Source organism: Urocampus carinirostris, chromosome 7 (assembly GCF_059441175.1).
Source record: "Urocampus carinirostris isolate Australia breed hairy pipefish chromosome 7, RoL_Ucar_1.0, whole genome shotgun sequence".
NCBI lineage: Eukaryota > Metazoa > Chordata > Actinopteri > Syngnathiformes > Syngnathidae > Urocampus > Urocampus carinirostris.
The window spans coordinates 18,069,057-18,092,066 of NC_142355.1; the positions used below are offsets into that span (position 1 = coordinate 18,069,057).

The following is a 23,010-nucleotide window of genomic DNA, read 5'->3' on the forward strand; positions in this document are numbered from 1 at the left end:
CATATTCAATTATTCAGAATGTCTCAAAATGTACCTCTTTGGGCGTTTTACTTATTTTGAAGCAGGTGTGTGCGTGTTGAGTTACTTTGTAAAGTAGGACGTTGCTTCCAGGTCTGTGTCGTGGGGTCGGAGGTTTCTCTGGACGTACTGCAGGTCATGAACATCTTTCAGTTCAGGCATTTCCGCGTTCGTCATCTGACAACCATACAAACGTACACACAATAAATGTATACTCTAAAATAACTCAAAAATGGGTCAAACATGGAGCACAACATTTGTTTCTTGCAGGTTGAATTCTCAGGGCTCTTTCAAGACAATATGATAATGTGTTGGGAAGGTTGTTGAACAAAAAAGGCATAATGGGAGGGTGTTTTAATCAACCAACCCGATCTCAGAGGGTTAAAACAAAACTAGCGGATTATTTTGCTAAAGCATGAAATAATAAAACCCAGTTTTATTTTAGTTTTGTTCAAGTCGACTCATTTTTCAATGTTTCAAAAACAACAACCTTTTTTTTTTTAAACCAACCTAAGTAGTTTGGAGAAAATTACCCAAATAATGGAAAAGCCCACTCTTTACTCAAATGGGTTATATTTTACCCATGTTTTTCAGAAATAAGAAAAATTGAGGCCGATATTTTTGCTGCTATTTTCGAGTAAAAAAATTGAGTTTGAATTGTATTTTATAAAAATCGACTGCATTCCTGCTCTTGTTTAAAACAACCGACATTTTGTTTTTGTTTTTGGAATCCAACCCAAAAAGCTGGGTAAGGATAACCGAAATACTGAAAAAGCCCACTCTTTACCCTGAATTGTGTTGGTTTTGTCCTAGTGTCTTAGTGTGCAATGACAGCTCCATTTTTGTACTAAAAAAAAAAATTCAAAACCCGTTTTAAAATTTGCTTTACGCAAATTGACCTTTTTTCATCTTGATTTAAACAAAACAACACATTTTAGTAAAACAGCCCAAACAGCTGGGAAAATTAACCCAAATTCTGAATAAAAAACAGTCTTTATACAAAATGGGCAGTATAACCACTCACAGATTAATAAAGAAGAGTTACAAGTACTGTGCAAGAATATAAGGATCAGTTTAAAAAATGTTAGGCCTTACAAGTTCCAGAAGGCTGAGTATGAGGCTGGATCTCCGTCTTATAATATTGTAAGCTTCACAGCAGAGTTCCACAAAACGATGCAAGCGCTGAGGCTTCTGCCCGCCACCCGTAATAAAGTGCTGCATCTCCGAAGTGAAAATGAATGGCGACCGGTCCCTATATTGTTGAAAATATACAAATACATGTAAAAACAAACAAACAAAGATAAACATTTTTCATAATGTGCACCGAACTATAAAGTGCATGCAATTAAATTGAAACTAAAGTGTAAAAAAAAACATTTTGTAGAACTTTAACAACTAAAATGAATTAAATAATTAATACATGTTTATTGTCTGTAGTAGCATTTAAATGTTCTCATGCATTGCCAATTTTATTTACCATTTTTTGCGTATTATAAATAGCACTGGAGTATAGGGTTCACCAGATTATGTGGCACAGCCATATAAAGTACTGTAGTAATTCCTAAAAAAAAGCTGACCATGCGCCTTATAATACAGTGCACCTTATATATGGATCAATATTGAGTTGCAAGGTCTCGCAACTAAGGCAGGCAGCCGCCAACAAGATTTTCCACCGTAGGCGAAGTAGTCCGTGGTATATGCTGGGATTCATATACCGGCGTTTCATTTCCTAACCAATGTTATTCAGAGGTAAAGGAGGCAGGTCCTTTTAGCATTTACAGGCTCGCATAGACTAAAGGGGGGCAAAATAAAGCCTGCAATTGGCCAAAAAAGATGTGAATCACACATTAGGTTGCTCTACAACATGGAGGAAACATTTTTTAATAGTCTGTATTTGTAAACAAGAATTAGGGGGCTAAACAGACAGCTAGCAACAAGCAGCGTCCATCGATGCAGATGTTTTCTTGCATGCATCTTTTTTTATTTATTTGTTCCCATTATTGCGTGTTTTGGAGTGTGTATTTTACACGGTTGGATTTACTACACTCACGGATGTAAGAGGACCATGGTTGCGTATTATTTTTGAACGTGAGGGCTGCAAGATGACTTTGGTGAGCTACCCCGGCTTTATATTTTCCCAGTATCTTGTTTCCGACTGATCTTGGTGTTTCTGTGATGAGTCTATTTTTAAATTCAATTAAATTCAATTCAAGTGTTTATTGTCATATGCGAAGAACCACATTTCCCTGCACAATGAAATTCTTACTTTGCTGTCCACACAGTTGCCAGCGAAAAAGAAAATAGAAACTAAAAAAATGGTTGGCATTTCTTGAATCCCAAGCGTTTAACCTTCCTAATGATATGTGGAATGACGCCTTTGAGTAATTGGTGACATCGTACAGACACCGTGCTTCTTTGCGAGCCGTCGGAATGTTAATGGGTTAATAAGTTTGACTGAACTATCTGACTGTTTTGTTGACGTTCCCACTGCAGCGCCTTATAACCCGGTGTGCATTGTAGTCGTGAAATTATGGTTTTTTTAATGTTTTATTTCATTTACGATAAACAACTAAAATAAAATGATTGACCATTTTATTTGCTGTATTTTCTGGAATACAGGGCGTGCTGGACTAAAGGGTGCACCGGATCGTGAGGTTTATGAGGCACACACACAAAAAGTACTTGTGAAATTATTATTTGCTATTTATTACGTGCTTCATTCATTCTTGTTTTATTCTTTATTCTAAACCAGAGCGACACTGGGTGTCCCAAAAGGTGCTTTGAACTAGAATGTGTTACCATCATTATTATCATCATTATAAAATATTTTTACAGTAAAGGTGTACTGAACTACAGGGTAAGCTAGTTTATGGGGCGCACCTACGTAATCATTTGTAAAATATGTTTCCAATATAAGGAGCAACAGAATATAGGGTGCACTGGATTGTAAGGCGCGCCCAGGTAAAGTAGTCATTGGTAAAATATTTTTCTTATGAGGCGCACCAAAACATTTCTGGTAAAATATTTGCTTTTTAGATGCACCTGATCTTGTGTGGCTGTTCAACTAGTTGACTTGCCTCTTAAAATTTGCGATCTTCTGCGCGTTGCCTAGGATTTTGCCAAAGTCGATGTGGAACATGTGTCCGCTGTATTTAAGCATGATGTTATCGTTGTGGCGGTCGCAGATGCCCAGGATGAAGGTGGCCACGCACCAACCTGCACATGAGTGAATGAAGTTCATCACGGCCTGAAAACAAGCAAAAGCAGAAGTTATAACACGATAAGTCTCTGAAGCTGGATTCTGTCAGTGATGCATGCAAGATGTCAAATGACCTTCTCGTAGTCCTCTTTGGTTTTGTTCCACATGTGGAACCACTTCTCGAGAGTGTCCTGACGAAGGGTCCCACCCAGACCCCACTCCTGCTGGATCTTACCCAGAGTCACCGATTCGGGAACCACCTCAATGAGGCCTGCCAGTCGGCAAATGGAAACAAGGATCAGTAACAAACAGTGCTACAGTAGTTTTTCCTTTTTCTGATGTATGCTGTCCCATAATCAATATTTGGACACTAACAACAATGAATCATGTGACTTGTCCAACATCGTTTGTCTTTGCGTTCAAATACTGTTTTAAATTTAATGTGAAAAGTTTTCCATTATAGCTTAGCTTTAGATAAGTAAACCACAGAAACCAAAAATGTATGGTCTTGGCATTGATGGGAACAACAAATGTTCAATATTAGTGGGGTTATAGCGCATTTTTTAAGTAATCACATAATTTTGGTGGAGAGTAAACAATGATTGCTCAATATTGGTGGGGACGTGTCTCCTCTGTCAATGCCAAAACTACGCCCTTGACCAAAACAGAATGTGTCATCTTTGGGTTTGGTTTAACAGCAAATGGGCATCAACAGCCCACTTTGTTTATCGACAATTTTAGCTGGAATTTGCAGTGATTTATAAAACACAATACATTTTTTTGAAGGGATGCTTTAATCAATTTAGCGGCACCGGTATCTTTGCGTCTTGGCAAATCTGTGAGGGGCTGATTCCATATAAAAATGAATCGATATTTTACACTAATTTCTTTCTTCTTTGGTCATTATTTGACTGATTTGATTCAAGCGCAGTTAGAAAAATTGTTTGCTTCACATATTTTGTCTAATGTTGTACAATAAAACAAAATTGAAAAGGGATGGTCAGTGATGTATATATTTTTTTAATACAGTGTATCGCCGTTTTGCTGCTTCGCGGATAATCATCTTGCAATATTTTCTGCATTTTGACTAGCTAAATAGTCACCCCACTCCTTTTATGCCTGTATCTGCCTGTGAGTTAATAATGTTGCGGTTTATATAAGTAGAACAGCTTTATAAAGCTAAATTACGTACGCACAAATCTTTTTGAATATCCAGCAATCGTGTGAAAAATGGGCTCCAAATGCAGCAGGGCTAAAAGGCAGAGGACGATACTTTCCATCGCCAATAAAGTTGGACTTCTCAACAACCAAAAAGTAAAAGCAGTGTTCGACAACGTCCACATAATGACAACAAAATATCACCTGAAGAAAAAAATTGGTGTCCATAAATTATTTCTGCCCCTTCACGCAATATTGTACTGTATAGATTATTTTTACAATTATAATTTAGTACAGAAGTTATTTGAAAAAAAGTACAGCACTTTTGTTTGTTAAACAAATACTTGCACCTGCAAATAGGGTTTGTGCTTTGGTTTTAATGTATAACAGAGTATTTAATAAATCAGTAAATAAAGGTTTCTACTTAGCAGATTTTGACTCTTTTGGGTCTTTAGAAGGCGTATCCCCCAAAATATTATTTGGTCATTTGGTCGAGGGATTATTGTAGTTGGGTTTTGAAAGGTCTGACTTTTGAAAAGATCGGCATAAGTGATCTGCCCAAAAATTATCCGTGCAACCCTGTTTTTTAGATAAGTTAACTGAATTGAGTTTTAAAAAAACCAAACACAATCATTTACTATTGCTTCCTAAGTGACAGCTGTTTTATGGATATTTTTGAAAAATGGGAACATTTAACAAATGAAGTCACCTTGGGTGGTGCCAGTAGAGAGGCATCTGTAAGTGACCATTCGCAAGTCGAGCCCTTCTTGCAGCCAAACTCTGTCCATCATACGCACCATCTGCAGTACGAGCATGTCCTGACGCAGACTGTCTCCTGTCTAAAGTGACCACCCCAAAATGAGTGACTGAAAACCCTATCCAAAATGCTACTGATATAATCCACTGCCAGAAGTTGTCAGCTTATGGTTCTCCATGATGGCTCACAACGAGGATTAATAAAATGCTGCTTTATGACCAACCTTGCAGATAACGGTGATGTTCTTTGCCAGCGGGTCAGCACAAATAAAGGACACACCCAGAGGAGACGTATTTGAGTTGTAAAACTTACAGGCCTGAAAATACAAGCTGACATAGTCAATACTGCTGCACGATATGTATGAATTCGAACTGTTATGATACTTACATCCAGGTCTACCTCCTTGACGCAAACAGCAACATCTAAAGGTAGACAGCAGCTTTCCCCACCACTGAAGAACTTTTTAATCTTCCCTTTTTCTTTGTTCAAAACGGTCTGCAAGACATTTAAAGTGTTTGGAAAACAGCTGACTCGCTTCTGTATCCTAGCATCCTGACGAGTTCAAAAGACCTTCCGTCGTGTCTTCTCCGTCGTGCGGACCTTCTCCGCCACCTGCGTGAGGAGTGACATCAAGCGACTCTCTCTATCCAGCTCTTCTCTGAGCGCTCGGCCACAACAGAAGCGCAGGGCCGCGTGGACTTTACTGAACCAGCTCCGGTAGTGCACCTCGGTGCAAGCATCCTCTAGCAGCCTGCCCGAGAGGGTGCCAAAAACCAATATACAAGAAGTTAGCTTTCATTAATTGGTAGAATTACAATTGTTGGGCTTCATTGTACATGGAAATTACTGTTTGTGTGACATTCTTACAAACCGTTAAATAAAGTAAGTTTAAAAACCTAATTGATATTCCATAAATCCGCATTTCTCATCAGGGGGTGCTAGGACTTGTCACTTCAAGGGGGATTTGAGTTTGTGTTTATTCTCTACAGTATTTTAAAAATAACATTTTTAATTTTAAAATGTTAGCACTTCCCTTAACGATATAATGCCATAATAATAATAATACTACAGAGTCCCAAAAAATGTACGGTAAAAGTCGGACTACAAGCCGCAACTTTTTCCCCAAGCTTTCAACCCTGTGGCTTATGCAATGATGCGTCTAATTAAAGCATTTTTTTCAAACAGCCGCCAGGGACGCAGTAAGGGTAAGAGTTAGACGCAAATTTAATGTAACATCACGGTTTGTGCATGAATAAAACTAGCTTGAACAGACCCTTATCATAGAAAAGATGTCAATCAAAAAGGGGAGGGCTAACTAGAATATTGGGGATAATTTTTCGAATATGTTTATTTGTAAACTGAAATAATATGGCGAAACGAATGAATGCATACAAGAAGCACAGAAGAAGAAATGTTTTAGGCGCATAGCTATTTTTCTGTCGGGATTATCGTGTGTTTTGGAGTAAATATTTTCCTTGGTTGGATTCGATGGATCGATGGATTGATAAAACTAAGCCATGTTAAAGGACATCCAAAGAAGTTGAAGACGACCATTGGACTTAATGGTGAGTTATGCCAACTTTATATTTTTCAGGTATCTTGTTTCAGACTGATTGTGGTGTTTCTCTGATGGATTTGGTCATCATATCCTGAGTCATAAGAGTTTAAGCTTTTAAGAAATCAATGATACGTTAAGGTTTTGAGTTTTTCCTTGGCCGCATGTTGGTTTAAGATCAGAAGACGGTGAATTGTAAAACCTGTGCAGTCCTTTGAGACATTTTGTGATTTAAGGCTATACAAATAAATGTGACTTGACTTGATATTTGGCATCACGTATTTCAGTGACTAGTGACATCGTACAGACACGTATTTCTTTATCAAAAGTCCGCCGTGTAACTATCTCATGTTTCAATGTGTGCAACTTCTAAACAGGTGCGCTCTATAGTTAGAATTTTACGGTACACACATTTTGGCAGCTGCTATCTCTACAATATGTTTTATATCTACTATTGAACCCATTGAACAGAGAGATGGCAGCCAGACTTGACTTTGAAGAAAGGAAATTGATTCCAAAATGCGACTGGTAGTATGAAAACGCATGTAGTTACAGGTGGTCAAATATACATTGTGGATCCAGTCATCCACCACTCAGTTTAGAGGTAAGAATGAAAAATTAATAATTAAAAAAGGTTGAGAACATCATTTTGTTCATTTTTAGGTCATTCTCCATTTACTTCACTTTAAGCCTTACTGCAGAATATATTTATAACATATACTGATTATTGATCCATTATTGTGTTAAGATTGTCAATTCTTTTTTTAAAGTTCAGAATTGAAAATAAAATTTTAAAAAAGATATTGTACTGTTGATGTGGATGTCTATCACTGGGCAGTTGGATTTTCTTCACACTTAATTCTTGGATTTTGCAGATGTACGTGTACAATAAAAGCTTCCAAACAAAATTGTGTTTGTTTACTCACCAGAAGAGTTGTTGGGCAATCCGTATGTTGTTTACTGATCTTTTCAGCAACAACATGACCAGAGCGCTATCCAGCTTCCACTCGCTCTTCAAAGCCTAGACAAATACAATAAGATGATGAACGAAATAGTAAAAATTTGAGAAGAATGAAATGTTACTATCACAGTGCTCACCTGGACCAATTGTGGTAAAAACAGCTCCAGCTCGTCATCTGGAATTTGCATGAAATACTGCACAGCAGCTTCACGCACAGTCTGGTCTGGAAAACTGAAAAAAAAAGGAAATAAAATTTGGGGGTGTAACTTAGAAGCATAACAGGGATTGGTGATGCCGCTTACTTATCAGTTAGCAAGAAGAGAGCTTCCTCAGGAAGATGAATTACCCAGTGGTCCACAACTGTATAGATCTCTGTGAGGTTCTCTGCCTGCCACTGGGGAGCGCCACTCAACACCAAGTGGAGAAAAGTGCTTGCTTTGTCACAGTTGTAACGTTTACTCCACAGGAAGCTCTTCTCATTTTCTGTAAGACTGCAGACAAAATCAAACTACTTGAAATAGTTGAGATACATTTTAATGAGTGCATTTTCTGGACCTAAGGCTCACCTAAAAAAAATAGGCCAGAGATTTGAAATAACCTGGTGCGCCTTATATACTGCAGAATAAAGTGAATAAGATGATAAATGCATATGGTATTTATACATGCGCGTTACTGTAAGTGATTTTGTGGCATACGATACATTCTTTCTCTACATTCTCTATCATTTGTTTCTGGCACCGTAGGTAAAAATAAGTGTGATGATGAGATAAAATCAATGTTTTTTTTAATATCATCTGTGTCACTAGCATTCTAGTGGGGATGGGTTTTGGCATTCTCCCTGCCACAACCAGTCTCGATATCCGTTGCATACAACTTTTCTTATCGACAATTTTCGAGTGATCAATCATTGCACTCATATATACCGTGTGCGTATAAAATTCACAGATAAATGCGGTTGCTCTTACCGCAATTCTATTTCCATCCGCCCAATAGTCCAGTGCATCTTATAATCTATACCAAAAATATATGATTATTTTGGGGAATACGCCTTTTTAACGGTTACACCTTATTAGTCTGGAAAACACTGTATTTCTGATACGGGCTAAATTATGTTATTTATTATATTGTTATGTAGTCAATGCAAAACTATTGCGTTTTTCAACTCACAAGCCAAGGCAGACTTTCTTGGACACACGTAAAATTTTCTTTTGAAGATCCTCACAGGGCGAAGAGAATATGAAGGACTTGGGCAATGCGACAGGCCTCCGATATGTCCACTGCACCTCATCTGGGAACTCAAGCTGGAGAGAGGATAAGCGATGTTTTTCATTTTCAGTAGGCAAAGTTGGAGATTCTTACCTGTAAAATCACTCCAACTGGTTGTCTGTGGCTGTCAAATAGTGCCGGCGAAGGGGGTGAACTCAACATGGGCAACGTGGACAAACTGAGCAGGATGGTCCCTCTAATTAGTGCTCTAAACAAACAGTTTAGTTATGGCAAACAATGCACCTGGTACAGTTTATAAATCAAGTTTTTAAGAAATACCTGCAACTGCAAATTGGTAGAACAGCCCAGGCCAGCAGCTCTGGGCTCTTTCCTCGCTTTGAGCCCATCAGCTGGAAGGTTAGCATGCTCTCGAAGGGCAACTGCTTGACTGGGACAGGAAATACCATCCTGACATTCAGAAACACAAAACTGACTATTTGGGTTTTGCGTTTATGACATTTTTGGGGTCGTTTATTCTTCAAACGAGTCTTTTTCAAAATGGGATGCTCATTTGTTTATGTCTTGTATTTCTAAATTGTTACTTTTATTTTATTTTCACAGTTATTGTGGGTGTGTCTGTAAATTTCCAGGTTGTTGGGTGGGAAAAACTATTTTTTTCTTAATCTATCTTGGATGTTTTTTTAAAGATTTGTGTAATTTGTGTAAAAAGTGATATATTTAGTACATTTTTGTTGTTTTTGATTTGATTTAAAATTGGCAAAGGTATAAACTTTTAACATTGTGTTTGTGAAATAGGGCCAGGCAATGAATAGCATTCAATACATTCATTTTAACAATCTTCTGGTGCAGATTGTGAAACAATAGTAATATAGTTAACTATTGCAGTTAAACAAGTCACAAGCAATCGGCACCTGTTTTTATCTGCGCGGGCTATGTCTAGTAACTTTCCATTGAAATGTGCAAAAAGTAGTTAGTTAGTTAGTTAGATAGTTAGATAGTTAGATAGATAGATAGATAGATAGATACTTTATTCATCCCCGAAGGGAAATTCACATTTATTCTCACAGTTATTCTCATCCAAACGTTTTGCACAAGGTTTATTTTTTATAATTAAGATAATTTTATTTAAAAAAAAATGTTCGGGTGGAATTTCTTTGAATACAATTGAAATCGTCCAAACTGGAAAGTTAAATTGGAAATTATATTTGGGGGCCAAATCGCGATAGATGTATGAAATTGTAGCTCCTAACGAAACTTGAAAGTGAACTCACATGCGGTTGCAACGTAATTTCCTTTCAAAGGCTAAACCGGTGCTGATATTTTCAGAGGTCGCAGCTGATGAAAGTTGCGTTTGTCCATACGTCAGCTCACAAGATATGGAAAAACAGTCAAATCTTGGGAAAAAGAACAACAAAACGTGTTTGAGATGTATATTTTGTCGGGTGTGTACGTTTTGTGCATCTTGAGTCGTACGTGGTCAGCCAGCTGGGTTGCAATTTATAGAGTGCGGCCACGCTGAACTGTAAGAGTTCACTGTTTTGCTCCACATCACAAGTCTGATGTTTGATGGGGGGGTCCAGATTTTTGAAGTTGGACAGGAAGTTGTCAAAGTAGTTCTGCATGACTTTCAGAAGCGATTTGTGGAGCACCCTCATAGCTAAAAAACACACAACCGCCATTCGTGTTAGTCATTCATCAATTCACAGCAAAAAAAGGGTTATTTAAAACTCAATCGCATGAATGGAAATCGAGTCCAATTATTTTTTATGACTGTAACCATAATGAAAGCTTGCGAGGGTCTTTGCAATGTTTTGCAGTCTTAAACAAAGCGTATTTTATAAATGTGCACACCCTCGCATGCTTGCAACGCTCGGTTAGGCATAAAGATGCAAAACATTGACTCACCACTCTCGCATTCTGACATTTCCTCATGACTCTGTGAAAGGAATGATGAGATGAGGTCACACTTTGTACATTTCATTTCTCAAAATAATGTTCAATTCAAAACAATTCAATTTTGGGTCAAGAGCGAATGGATCCACTCCCTGGGTTTATTTAACACAGCTTCCATGGTTGTTGTACACAAACAACTCAAAACTCTAGTTCATTTTTGTTGAATACCAAAAAAATATTCGCGCTATCTCAAACTTTACAAAACGTTTCATTTGTTTATAAAGACCTTAAAAAAATGTGCATTTTGTACAAAAAACACAAACGTTTGTTCAAAGACCCCTAAAATTTAGGTAATTTTGTCCTTTTTCACTTTCCCTTCAAAGAATAAAAATAAATGAATAAATAGAATCCTATGTTTATAAAAACTGTGTTGTCCTGTCCCAGCAACAGGGTCATTTTAAATAGCTCAGAATATTAGGTTGTTTTGTAATAACTAAAAAAAATGTTTGTCTTTTATCACCAGCTTGGTGGCCTTGGAGATAGGGCGCCCGCCCTGAGACTGGGAGGTTGCTTGTTCAAACCTTGGCCGGGTCATCCCTAAGACTTACAACATTGGTACTCATTGCCTCCCTGCTTGGCGCTCGGCATTAGGTGTTGGAATGTATATATATATATATATATATATATATATATATATACGTATATATACATATATACATATATATATATATATATATATATATATATATACATATATATATATATATATATACGTATATATACATATATATATATATATATATATATATATAAAAATATTTTATCACAAACTAAAATACTGAACACAAAACAACACCAAACGTGTTTCTTTTTTTGTTTTTAAACCATAAATTCGGTCGTTCTTCAGACCCATCTAAACATTGGGTTATTTTGTCACACCCTTTTACAAAAACCCAACAGGGTGTGTGTGTGTATGTAGGGGATTGTTATTCAAGAACTATAAGAAAAAACTTGTTTAAGGCAACCCAAAAAAAGGGTTTACTTGGTTTCAAACACCATTAACAAATTGTGTTTTTTTTTATTACAAATCAAAAACAGCTCATAATATGCGAAACTGTTTCAAAATGGGTATTTTTGTATGGAACAAAATAAAACTAAAAACTAAAACTCTTGTGGCTGGCATGGGACATGAGTGGTTAGCACGTCCGCCTCACAGTTCAAAAGTCCCTGGTTTAATTCCAGCTACCTGACTCCTCGGCCTGAATAAAGATCGTCTATGTTAACCCTGAACAGTTGTATTAAGTTTTTGAATTAAGTCTAATAACCCCCAAAATACAATTGTATATAATGAGAAAACCCCAGAAAAGTAGGTTGTTTTGTACAAAACAATTTCAAAAGATAGATGAAATTTTTGACTCAATTTGTGTAATTTCCATGTGAAGGGTTTCAGAAAAAAAAGCACAAGATGTGATGTAGTGAAGGTCAAATTGAAAAAAAGATAAAAAGTGAAAATATAGGATGCTCCTACCAGAGGAATGGGATTGATTCTGTTGAGACTACCAATGGCGTCCTCCAGCTCCTCACTGGAGACGCCACACAGGAGATCAGTAATGGTACGAACGTGGGCCACCATGACGTTGACGTTCATTCCTGACTGCACACATTAACATTCATTGGAATAGTACATTAGATACATTTCTTAATCGTGACCCGTTTGACTGACTTTGTTTCTCATCAGCAAGGCTTCCTCCCTGCTGAAGCTCTTCAGGACGTTCTGCAGACTCAACCTGATAGAGAAAAGCAAACTTCAAGGTTAAACATACCTGCCTCTACTCCGTGTTTCCTGTCAACACACACAGCTCGTGACCTAGTGTCATCATAACAGCAAACAACAGGGCATTTAAGAGCGGCTCGCTCACTTACTTGCAAGTGTTGAGGACGCAGATGGGCCGCACCAGCTGGTAGACATGACCGGAAGGTGAGGCGTCCCCTTCCTCAAGGAAAGAAACAACAAATAGATATTGTGATCATGATTTTTTAGCCCAACACAAAACCTCAGAATTTTTTTTTCTTTAAATCTGGGGTCCCTACCACCAGGTAGCGGACCGGTACCTGGCCATCAGTCATTTGGTACCAGGCCACACAGAATGAATTTTTTTCTTATTGTTATTTTACAGACACGTTTAGACTGAACGTGAACTGGTGAATTGATGTTGTGAGTTTGAAATAAAATCAGTCTGGTTTGCAATGGCAAGCGCAGTTGCCTGTCGGAGGAAATGAGGAGCCTTGCCCACAGAAGATACAACAGGAGATGAATCACATAAAATGTTTGCACTTATAGCCAATCAGTGTGGAGAATGGTCACTTGTACCTCACTACATCATGTGACAAAGATTGTACACAAACTTGTCTCCATGGAAAAACATTGGCAACGGTTTCATATGCATGTATCCTTGGTAATTATGTATTTCAATTACTTGGCACGCAGATTTGCGTTAACTATTACAATAGCCACTAGAGTGTGTTGCTCATAGCAAGCCCGCTTCACAGTTCAAAGGTGGCAGGTTCAAATCTAACTATCAGCCTCCCTTGTAGAAATTGCATGATCACCCCATGCTCCCGGTCACCAAGTTTCTCCCACACTCCAAATGCATGGTCGAGATGGGCTCAAGCCCCCCTGCAAACCTCGGAAAGATAAGCACAACGGAAAATGAATGATTGTTATTTTGGTGCAATATTACTAGGGCATCCAAATGTTGTGCATGATTGCACAGTGGATTTATTATTATTTATGTTATTAATGTTCTTATAATAATTCATGGTAGAATTGTTGTTTTTACCATTGTTACTATTAGTTTTCCACACCCAACTTTTCTCAAAACAAACTTAGAAGCTGTAATTAATGTGGGCCATCACTACCCAAATCCATTCCAGCTGCTGGCAAGATTGTTTGTACAGTAAGCGTCTTTCTGTTTTCGCTTTTGTTTTTATATTTACTATAGTTTAAAATATACTTGATGTAATTGGATTTTTGGTGCAAATAATGTATTTTAAAGTCATTTATTTAACACAGTAACTGTGTAATGAATTTAGAAATAAAAAAACATTTTCGAAATAAATCTAAAATAGCTAGAAAATATATTCATAAAACATCTCTAAAGTTCAGCAAAATGTCTAAGGAGGGGCAAATATAAAAAGATAAATAAATGAATTGACAAGTTGGATGTTCTGACATAGTTGCTAGTTGGCAAATTGTATTAATAATTATTAGTCGTAAAGTTGTCTGCAGACCATATTAACATCACCATTACTCCTCCTTAGGGATCATACTGAGGTCATACTAGAAATCTGTTCTATGACAGTCAATAAAATGAACGGACCACTGAACGTAATTTTATGTAGAGTAGTTATAATAATAATGACCTCAATAGATACTTTGAAATTATTTGAAAGTATACATTTTTTTAATCAAACGTACCCAGACAAAGAGCCTTCATTACCACAACGTTTTTTAAACATGAGAATGAAAGCCACAAGTAATGCAATACGCATTGGCCGATGTCAACATGAACAAAACAGGCCTTCGCAAAATTTAGGAAACTGAATCGATTTTCGTCTCCCAAAAATTACTCATCTGAGTGATTTAGGATCTTATATTCGTATCACCAAACATTGCGAGAAGGCTTTGGGGGACCAGCTCATCTTTTAATTTGGAGGACCCTTTACACCAACAACAACGGCGACAAACTGATAAAGGTGCTATATCTGAGTCAGACCAGGAGGCTTCTCCGGGTACTGGTAACCATGGAAACCAACACTATCTGTTTTTTATGTATAGTAGCGAACCCTTAACCCCAAAAACCAGCTAAGAGAGAGATATGCTCTGCCAGGCTGTACTTGCCCAGAAAACACCACAGGAAGTGGTGCCGCAGCAACTGAGGAGGGGATTAAGAATTCAGGGCACCATGAAAAACATGTTTAATGCTGCTCTTCGGCCAGGCCATGACCATATTAACAGACATTAAACCTTTGTAGTACAGAAAAGGTAGGGGACCCCTGCTCTAATCTGCATAATATTGCACCTGACTTGTATTGAGAACAAAACATAGAGGCGGCCAAATAGGTCCTGGTAATCATGTTCCGGAGTTGGTTAATGTTTAACGGTGACTCACATCGCGAGCAAGGCTGCGGCTCAGACTGCTGGAGTGGAGCAGTCGAAGGGGAAGCTCCGTGTTGAACTTGCAATGCCTTTGAACCACCTCGTGCGCTCCCAACAGCTTGTCACTGAGGAGATTGTGCAGCAGATAATTATGAACTTACAGCCGAGGAGAGAAGGTGTTTATTTCGCACTTACTTGTGGAGATACTCCTCCGAGTTGCACAACTTAAGATTGTAATGGCCAAAGGGTTGGCGGGGGAGCTCAAACAGCTGGAAAATCTCGTCGATTAGACTTTGTACCGACCGGTTAACTAGACAAATGAAACAAAATCAAGTGTACGGCATTTACAAGAACAAATATTTTTTCTTGTGCAACAGAATTGATTGGTTCATTAATAATACTAGTGCATTACTAGTAAAAGGTGAGGTGCATCGTCTGAGGTGTCCCTAAAAAAGTCAAAAGCTAAATATCAATTCTATTAGAAATAGATAGATAGATAGATAGATAGATAGATAGATAGATAGATAGATAGATAGATAGATAGATAGATAGATAGATAGATAGATAGATAGATAGATAGATAGATAGATAGATAGATAGATAGATAGATAGATAGATAGATAGATAGATAGATAGATAGATAGATAGATAGATAGATAGATAGATAGATAGATAGATAGATAGATAGGTAGATAGATAGATAGATAGATAGATAGATAGATAGATAGATAGATACTTTATTCATCCCCGCAGGGAAATTCACATTTCCAGCAGCATCCCTTCGCTGAGAACGATACAATAATAAAGCAAAATGAATACAATATACAAATACCCAATGTGACGTGCTAATACCCACTGTAGCGTGTTGTATAGAGTATTTAAATAGTGCTACATAAAATACACACTGCAATAAAAGTACGGTAATATGCAATGTAGGGGGTGTGGCTTAGTGTGGGCCTTTACTCCGCCGGGTGGAGTTATAGAGCCTCATGTATGTATGTATGTATGATGTATGTATGTTTCTGTATGTATGTTTTAACAAATCCCAACCGAGTTCAAAGAGGCTAAGCATTATTCCACAACTGATTCCTAACTGCTTTTAAATTACTTTTAGCAAAGCTGTTAGGGGGGTAAGAGTCTTGGAAAAGTGACATGTCATGTTTGTCCTTGCGTTTTTTTTTTTGTTGTTTTTTTTTTCCCTCATCTGTTAGTATTCATGAAAATGGTGAAAGTAAGACAAGGTCTGCTATAGATACAGTCCAAACGCCAACCCAAAATGACAAAATAAGGAAAAAGTAAAAGTTTATTAGATTCCATCCAAGAAATGCTCCTCCTTCTGTTTTATTAAACAGGCCCGTATAGGCTAACTGTGGACGGTGAGAAAAAGCCTGCTATCGGTTGATAAAGGAATCAATCAAAAGGGGGGAGTGGGGCTAATTAACATATTGGGAATACAGAAATTCATTTTCAAGGGGTGTTTTGTAGCAAAATCACAAGAAACAACATCCAACGAAGCAGAATTGTTTTCAGGCAGATTTCTACTCATCTGTAGGTATTATTCTTCTGTTTTGGAGTAAACATTTCACGGGGTTGGATTTTATAAATGGTCCTTGAATTAAAGAAGCCAGGTGCCCGGACACTCAAAGAATTTGAAGACAGCTAGGGGACGTAATGGTGAGTTACCACAGCTTTTTAGTTTTTGGGTATGATCATGATGTTTCTGTGATGAATATATTTTGAAATAGTCATTATAACTTCAATCCCAAGAGTTTACATTTTCCAATGATATGTGGCATAACGTATTTCAGTAACTTGTGACATCGTACGGACATGTATTATCATCCTTTTACATTTGGATGAAAAAAAGAACCGGATTTGAGATCAATTCATTTCAAGCGGAGATATTTTGTGAAATTTCACACAAAGCTGTTTTTTTCTCAATGTTCTTAGGAATAGAGGACTGATACCTGAGGTTGGGATAGGAAGCTGTTGACTGCTGTTTTCAGTTGCTACGGTGACAATCACCTCCACTTGTTGTAGCAGTGCCGGGTGGATGCAGGAAAGCCGAGCAAACACCACATCCATGTTGCCACCGGTTTGTGTTTGCTTGCAGCGCGACAGCAGACTGTAAGTGGAGGCACGACCAAAGCTCAGAGATCCAACCAAAAAACTTTTACTTAATTTAAGGCATTTATTGGAGTCACGCGGGCAAATTATTGGGTCCTAATTATACCATACGGTGGTAGCTCTTTATTCAAGCACTTTTACACATGAGAATTTCAGTGTGCGAGTTTATTCATAAAAAAAGTCTATGGATTTCAATTTGCGCCATCGCTGGTTTGAAAAATTCAAGGAGACACCTGTCTCTGAGAACAGGGTTCCTACAGCTTAAGGCCAGTTAAATTCGAGACTTTTTTCAGACTTTTTTTTATGCCTTTTAAAATAAAAAAATGACACGATTGAAACAGAACCAAAAGACAAACATTTTTTTGAACACAATACATTACATTAAATTTAAGACATCCATCCATCCACCCATTATCTGCACCGCTTATCCTCGGTAGAGTCGCAGGGGTGCTGGAGCCCATTCCAGTCATCTTCGGGCAGTGGGCAGGGGACACCCTGAACTGGTTGCCAGCCAATCGCAGGGCACACAGGGACAGACAATTCGCTCGCTCATTCACACCTAGGGACAAATTGGACCAGCCAATTAACCTGACATGCATGTTTTTGAAATGTGGGAGGAAACCGGAGTGCCCGGAGGAAACCCACGCAAGCACGGGGAGAACATGCGAACTCCACACAGGAGGTTCGATCTCATGACCTCAGAACTGTGCTGCACACGCGCTAACTACTGCTCCGCCATGCTGCCCTGGTAAATAACTTGTTTTTTTAATTTTTTTTAACTTACCTTAAGAGTAGTAGAGAGTAACTTCACATTTGTCCCCTTGTGTTTTTTTTTTTTTTTGTATTTGTGAGTGTAGCATGAAAATTGTGAAAAGAAGGGCTTGTTTCAAGTACAGTGCAAACGCCAACCAAAACCGCAAAAAGATAAAAAAGAAGTGTTGATTTGAGTGTTTAAGTAATGCACGTACTTGTACAAGTAACACAAGGAGCTTGACGGGGGTGCAATGATGACATAAGCCAGGAGATGGCAACAGAGAGTATAAAAGTTCTAATCTCTGTACAGCCCTTTTATCCTTTTTAAGACTTTTACTAGATTTTTGATTTTTTGTTTTCTAGTGAAATAAAACTAATAAAAACTACTAGGCAGCACGGCAGCGCAGTGGTTAGCGCGTGTGCGGCACAGTTCTGAGGTCGTGGGATCAAACCTTCCAGTGTGGAGTTTGCATGTTCTCCCCATGCTTGCGTGGGTTTCCTCCGAGCACTCCGGTTTCCTCGCACATTCCAAAAACATGCATGTCAGGTTAATTGGCCGGTCCAAATTGTCCCTAGGTGTGAATGAGCAAGTAAATGGTCTGTCTTTGTGTGCCTTGAAACTGGATGGCAGCCAGTTCAGGGTGTCCTCTGCCCACTGCCCGAAGATAGCTGAGATGGGCTCCAGCACCCTCGCGACCCTACTAAGGATAAGCGGTGCAGATAATGGATGGATGGATGGGTGGATGGATGTGTAGTTCGTATTTTAAAGTCCGACTTTATATCTTGCTCGTCAGAGGTAATCTTACTTTAATGTGGCCTGGGAGAACGCAGCCATCTCTGGCGTGCTGCCTTCAGGAGCATCTTTCAGTTGGATGACCCACTCATCCTAAAGTGAAAGACGATTATTTACACCTGCAATTGTTCATTGTCTGACAGACGGTTACTTACAAGGTCATCGATTTGTGTGTTTGAGCGGGTCAATTTGTGGACATGGGCAGTCAAATCACAGGAGAACCTGGCTCGGGGTGGCGCATTCTTCCTGGGGGGGACAGGTGGGGAAATGCGCTCCTGTCCGCTTGGAGCCTTTGCACTTGGAACTGGCGGGGCGGTACGACGAGGAAGCAGAGTACGTCCCCGGCCGGGAGACTTGGATTTGGAATCTTGCGACCTGTTGGCTTTTGGTAATTGTTTTTCCTCAGCCAAAACATCAATGTCCTCGTAAATATGATACTCCGGGTCAAGTTCAGTCTCTGACAATGGGAGGTCATATTCTGCATTTTGTCTTTGGAGCACTCGACGTGTGGGTATGGTAGGTGGTCCTGGTCGCACTCCATGGAGATCCATTACATTGTAACAAAAGCGTGTCTTGATGCTGCAGTATGTCACGTCACGATGAGGCACGCTGTCGAAAGTAATGACATGAAATTGGGGATTATCTTGTTGTGGATGACAAAAATAAAGGTGAACGTCTTGCGATAAATTCCAGGTGATAAATGTTTCAACATAATAACACCTAACGCAAAAACAGCTTCCTACCCTTTACCAGCCCAACGTACTGTGCAGCTACCACTGCTAATAAGCATGTATTTATTAGAGATCATTATTTTACTGTTTTTTTTACGTTTTCATACTTTTGCACATTTCTATATTTTTTATTTGTTTTACTAACAGTGAAAAGAGAAGACCATTAATTCTGTGCTTCTTTTTTATGGCAAAAAAGACCATTCATTCGTTTATTGAATTATTCATTAATGCTAAGTACCGTACCTGTGCCCTTTGTGTTCTAATGTATGGGGGACATATTCTGACATATGTAGAAATAAATGTATAAACATATACCTAAAAATAATGATCATGTCAAAACATAAATGAACACATAAATAAATGTTGTAATACCTAAATATGTGACATAAAGAAAATGTATTCATTTATTTATACATTTTGTCATTTATTTATTTATTTTAGAATTTATTTTGTCATGGCAAGTGTTTCAACCAAGCAACCTACCACCAAGCAACTTTGTCAAAACAAAATATTCAATCGAGGAAGCAGACCAGTTGCTTGAGCTTTTCACCTATCGGTTGATCAGTGATGAAATAATGATACACTCATTATTTAACAAATAGGTGACCAAGTTGAACCCGTCCCCTCATTTGAATGACATTTTTTTGGGACAAAATACACAACCAAATAAATGAAAAAATACATGATAATACACAACAAAACAAACGACTAAATAAATACCAAAATAATGAAAAAATAATGACAAAACAAACTACAAAATACAAGACAAAATACAAGAGAAAATAAATGATAAAATACATAAATACTCGACAAAATACATGACAAAATCCAGATATACGCGACAAAACAAGCAACACCAAAAGAGACAGAGGGGCGTCACCGCCGGTGAGCGGTTAGCGCGTCCGCAGCAGAGTTCAGAGGTCATGGGATCAAATCCAGCAACCAGCCTTCCTGTGCGGATGTTCTCCCCGTTTTCTCCTCCCACATTCCAAAACCATGCATGTCAAGTTAATTGACCGGTCTAAATTGTCCCTAGGTGTGAATGAGAGAGTGAGTTGTATGTCTCTGTGTGCCCTGCGACGGGCTGGTGTCCCCTGCCCGAAGACAGCTGGGATGGGCTCCAGCACCCCCTTGACCCTACTGAGGATAATCGTTGCAGCTAATAGATGGAGGCGTGAAAAAAGACAGAATAAATACCGAAATAGGGCGGCACGGCAGATGAGAAGTTAGCACACCAGCCCCACGATTCGGAGATCCAGGTTTCATGTCCAGCCACCAGTCTCCCTGTGCGGAGTTTGCATATTCTCCCCATGCCAGTGCCCCATATTCCAAAAACATATGTAGGAGGTTGATTCGTGATTCCAAATTGTCCTTAGGTATGGTTGAGCATGTAAATGGGTGCATATCGCAGACTTGCAACCAGTTGAAGGTCTCCCCTGCCCACTGCCCGAAGATGTCTGGGATAGGCTCTAGCAACCCCACAGCCCTAGTGAGGATAAATCCAACGGTCATCTGCACCGTTGGATTGACAAAAAATACTGAAATACACAACAAAATACTAAAATACATGACAAAAAAAAACATGACAAAATAAATACCGAAATACATCAATGACAAAATGCATAGGTATATGAATCAATTGCATTTATGTCATATTTAGTGATTAGATGATTTATTAAGGTGTTAATGTATTCATTTGGCATATATTATTAGGTATTTCTTTATTTGTACATTTTCTACATATTTCAGGACTGGTCCTCAATCATAAATATTGCAAAAATGAAGAATACTTGTCGTTCAGTTCCTTGTCAGCAAACATAAAAAATATTTAACATATGAATAAAAATTGACACGGTCAAATTGAGGTCAGTGTACAGGTTACTTTTCAGGAAGAGTTCACCCAAAGGCTGAAAATTCCTCCCTTTTGGATATCATTTGGAGAATCATTGACAGGATTTTGAATCTTAGCAGGAAATGTTGAATCGCGCCACAATGTCCCAGACAAGTTAAGCTAACTTTTCCAGACTAAACACAATTACTAAACAGAACAAGGAAAAACACACAGAACAGGAAATCATTGCCATTAAGGAATAGGTTAACTGACATGAACAAATATAACTCACTAGTATTAGACACACTTATGATCTTAATAAACCAGTAAAAAGTAGCTAAACTTGTTAATAATTCAAATGAAATGACACTAAAAGGTGTTTCTATTAACCTACCATCAGAAGTGTTGTGGCCCCATGTTTTTTGTAAATTTGCCCAGCGAGTTCGACCTGAAACAGTGAACACTTGCTACCTTGCTGTCACTCTTGCCTTGACTCCTCCCACTTACCTTACTATGACGTCACATAGAGCGCTGGAGAGAAACATCTTCACAGCGAGGGAAATGTAAATCATTTTATATAGGTTCTACACATGTAACCCATTGGGTTAACAAAAATAAAAATGTTTTGTCGATTTTGTATTATTTCAATTCGTATTTTGCGTTATAGTTGTTCGTTATTTTATTTTGGAAACCGGAAATTTTATTTTGGATATCGGAAATTGTGCTTGCGATAACTCACTTGCGCTTAACACAACAAGGGCGCTATTCCAATCACACTCCTCAAATCTTCGTGAGGGATTAAAAACAAGAAAAAAGAAGTATAGCGAGCCCCTTGGAAGCCATATGACACATGTTACAATCAGGAATGGCCCCATAGCTTTTTCAGGTTTTTGAACCCCCCATAAACTGAGCAGCCCCAGTTCTACAAGGTAGACCTGGGATCTCCAGTCATCTTCCTTGGAACCCTTGAAGTCAACATTGATGGCGAGCTACACTAGCACCATTTATCACCCGTGATCTTGGGGTGGTAATTTTCCTTTATGGAATTCCCTTCACTCTGACTTTGACTGTGACTACACTCCAACTGAATTTTTACCTTTGAGAGAAACTACTGACAGTATCACCCATTTTTTCTTTATTTAATTTGACAAAGTATTCTCTAAATAATTTGTGCGTTGATGTAAAAAGTAAAAAAAAAGTTTACAGGAGTAACAAAAGCAAGTCGTCCAAACTGACACATTCTTGAGGGCTGGGTGAACGCTCAGGCTTGGGTGTTTCCACTATGCACATGCAGCTTATTATAAGGTGCGGCTTGTGTATGCGCACAACTTTTTTTTTTCATTTAAAAATGTATTGGGTCTGGCTTATAATGCAGAAATTACGGTAAATGTCTACCATTGTGAGAACTCCAAGTCCACAACCATCCTAAACTCAGATTGTCCCTCTTTGTGTGTGATGTTTTTTTTCCGCGACGCATGGTAAAACTGAGCCTCAGGGCCCCCAAGGACTCCCTTGTGTGTGTGAGTTTGCCATTTTGATATGAAATGATCTGCATTTATATAGCGCTTTTCAAGTCAATGCAGACTTCCCAAAACGCTTTACAATGTGCTTCACATTTACCCACTCACCCACACTCACACACCAATAGCGACCGTGCAGCCATGTAAGGCGCTAACTTGCTTATTGGGGGCATTAGGGGTTCAGTGTCTTACCCAATGACACTTTGACATATAACACGGATGAACCGGGATTCAAACTGCGATCCCTTGATCCCAAGACGAGCGCTCTACCTACTGAGCTAATGCCACCCCTTTTCATGCAAACATTTCAATTGACGGAGCTTATATT

General features: G+C 38.5%; 1 protein-coding gene across 2 annotated transcripts in view; it reads right to left on the bottom strand.

Annotated features, from left to right (window-relative positions):
- Window positions 1-21,644, bottom strand: part of pik3c2g (phosphatidylinositol-4-phosphate 3-kinase catalytic subunit type 2 gamma) — a 34,198-nt gene extending 12,554 nt beyond the window's left edge. Inside the window, exons 1-26 of one of the 2 annotated variants that reach the window (XM_088339947.1) lie at window positions 21,557-21,644; window positions 18,756-19,209; window positions 18,614-18,693; window positions 16,895-17,052; window positions 15,123-15,237; window positions 14,941-15,052; window positions 12,692-12,762; window positions 12,492-12,555; window positions 12,297-12,422; window positions 10,781-10,811; window positions 10,349-10,532; window positions 10,147-10,269; window positions 9,194-9,322; window positions 9,008-9,122; window positions 8,816-8,949; window positions 7,951-8,139; window positions 7,786-7,879; window positions 7,614-7,708; window positions 5,703-5,883; window positions 5,520-5,627; window positions 5,356-5,448; window positions 5,085-5,214; window positions 3,352-3,488; window positions 3,096-3,265; window positions 1,114-1,270; window positions 86-195 (exon numbers count right to left, since the gene is read on the bottom strand). In XM_088339947.1, the coding sequence (XP_088196073.1) occupies window positions 86-195; window positions 1,114-1,270; window positions 3,096-3,265; window positions 3,352-3,488; window positions 5,085-5,214; window positions 5,356-5,448; window positions 5,520-5,627; window positions 5,703-5,883; window positions 7,614-7,708; window positions 7,786-7,879; window positions 7,951-8,139; window positions 8,816-8,949; window positions 9,008-9,122; window positions 9,194-9,322; window positions 10,147-10,269; window positions 10,349-10,532; window positions 10,781-10,811; window positions 12,297-12,422; window positions 12,492-12,555; window positions 12,692-12,762; window positions 14,941-15,052; window positions 15,123-15,237; window positions 16,895-17,052; window positions 18,614-18,693; window positions 18,756-19,151 (3,302 nt within the window). In that variant the 5' untranslated portion in view covers window positions 19,152-19,209; window positions 21,557-21,644. The remainder of the gene's footprint in view (window positions 1-85; window positions 196-1,113; window positions 1,271-3,095; window positions 3,266-3,351; window positions 3,489-5,084; window positions 5,215-5,355; window positions 5,449-5,519; window positions 5,628-5,702; window positions 5,884-7,613; window positions 7,709-7,785; window positions 7,880-7,950; window positions 8,140-8,815; window positions 8,950-9,007; window positions 9,123-9,193; window positions 9,323-10,146; window positions 10,270-10,348; window positions 10,533-10,780; window positions 10,812-12,296; window positions 12,423-12,491; window positions 12,556-12,691; window positions 12,763-14,940; window positions 15,053-15,122; window positions 15,238-16,894; window positions 17,053-18,613; window positions 18,694-18,755; window positions 19,210-21,556) is intronic. The other variant, XM_088339948.1, reaches the window with a different exon arrangement.
- Between the last annotated feature and the right edge of the window lie 1,366 nt (window positions 21,645-23,010).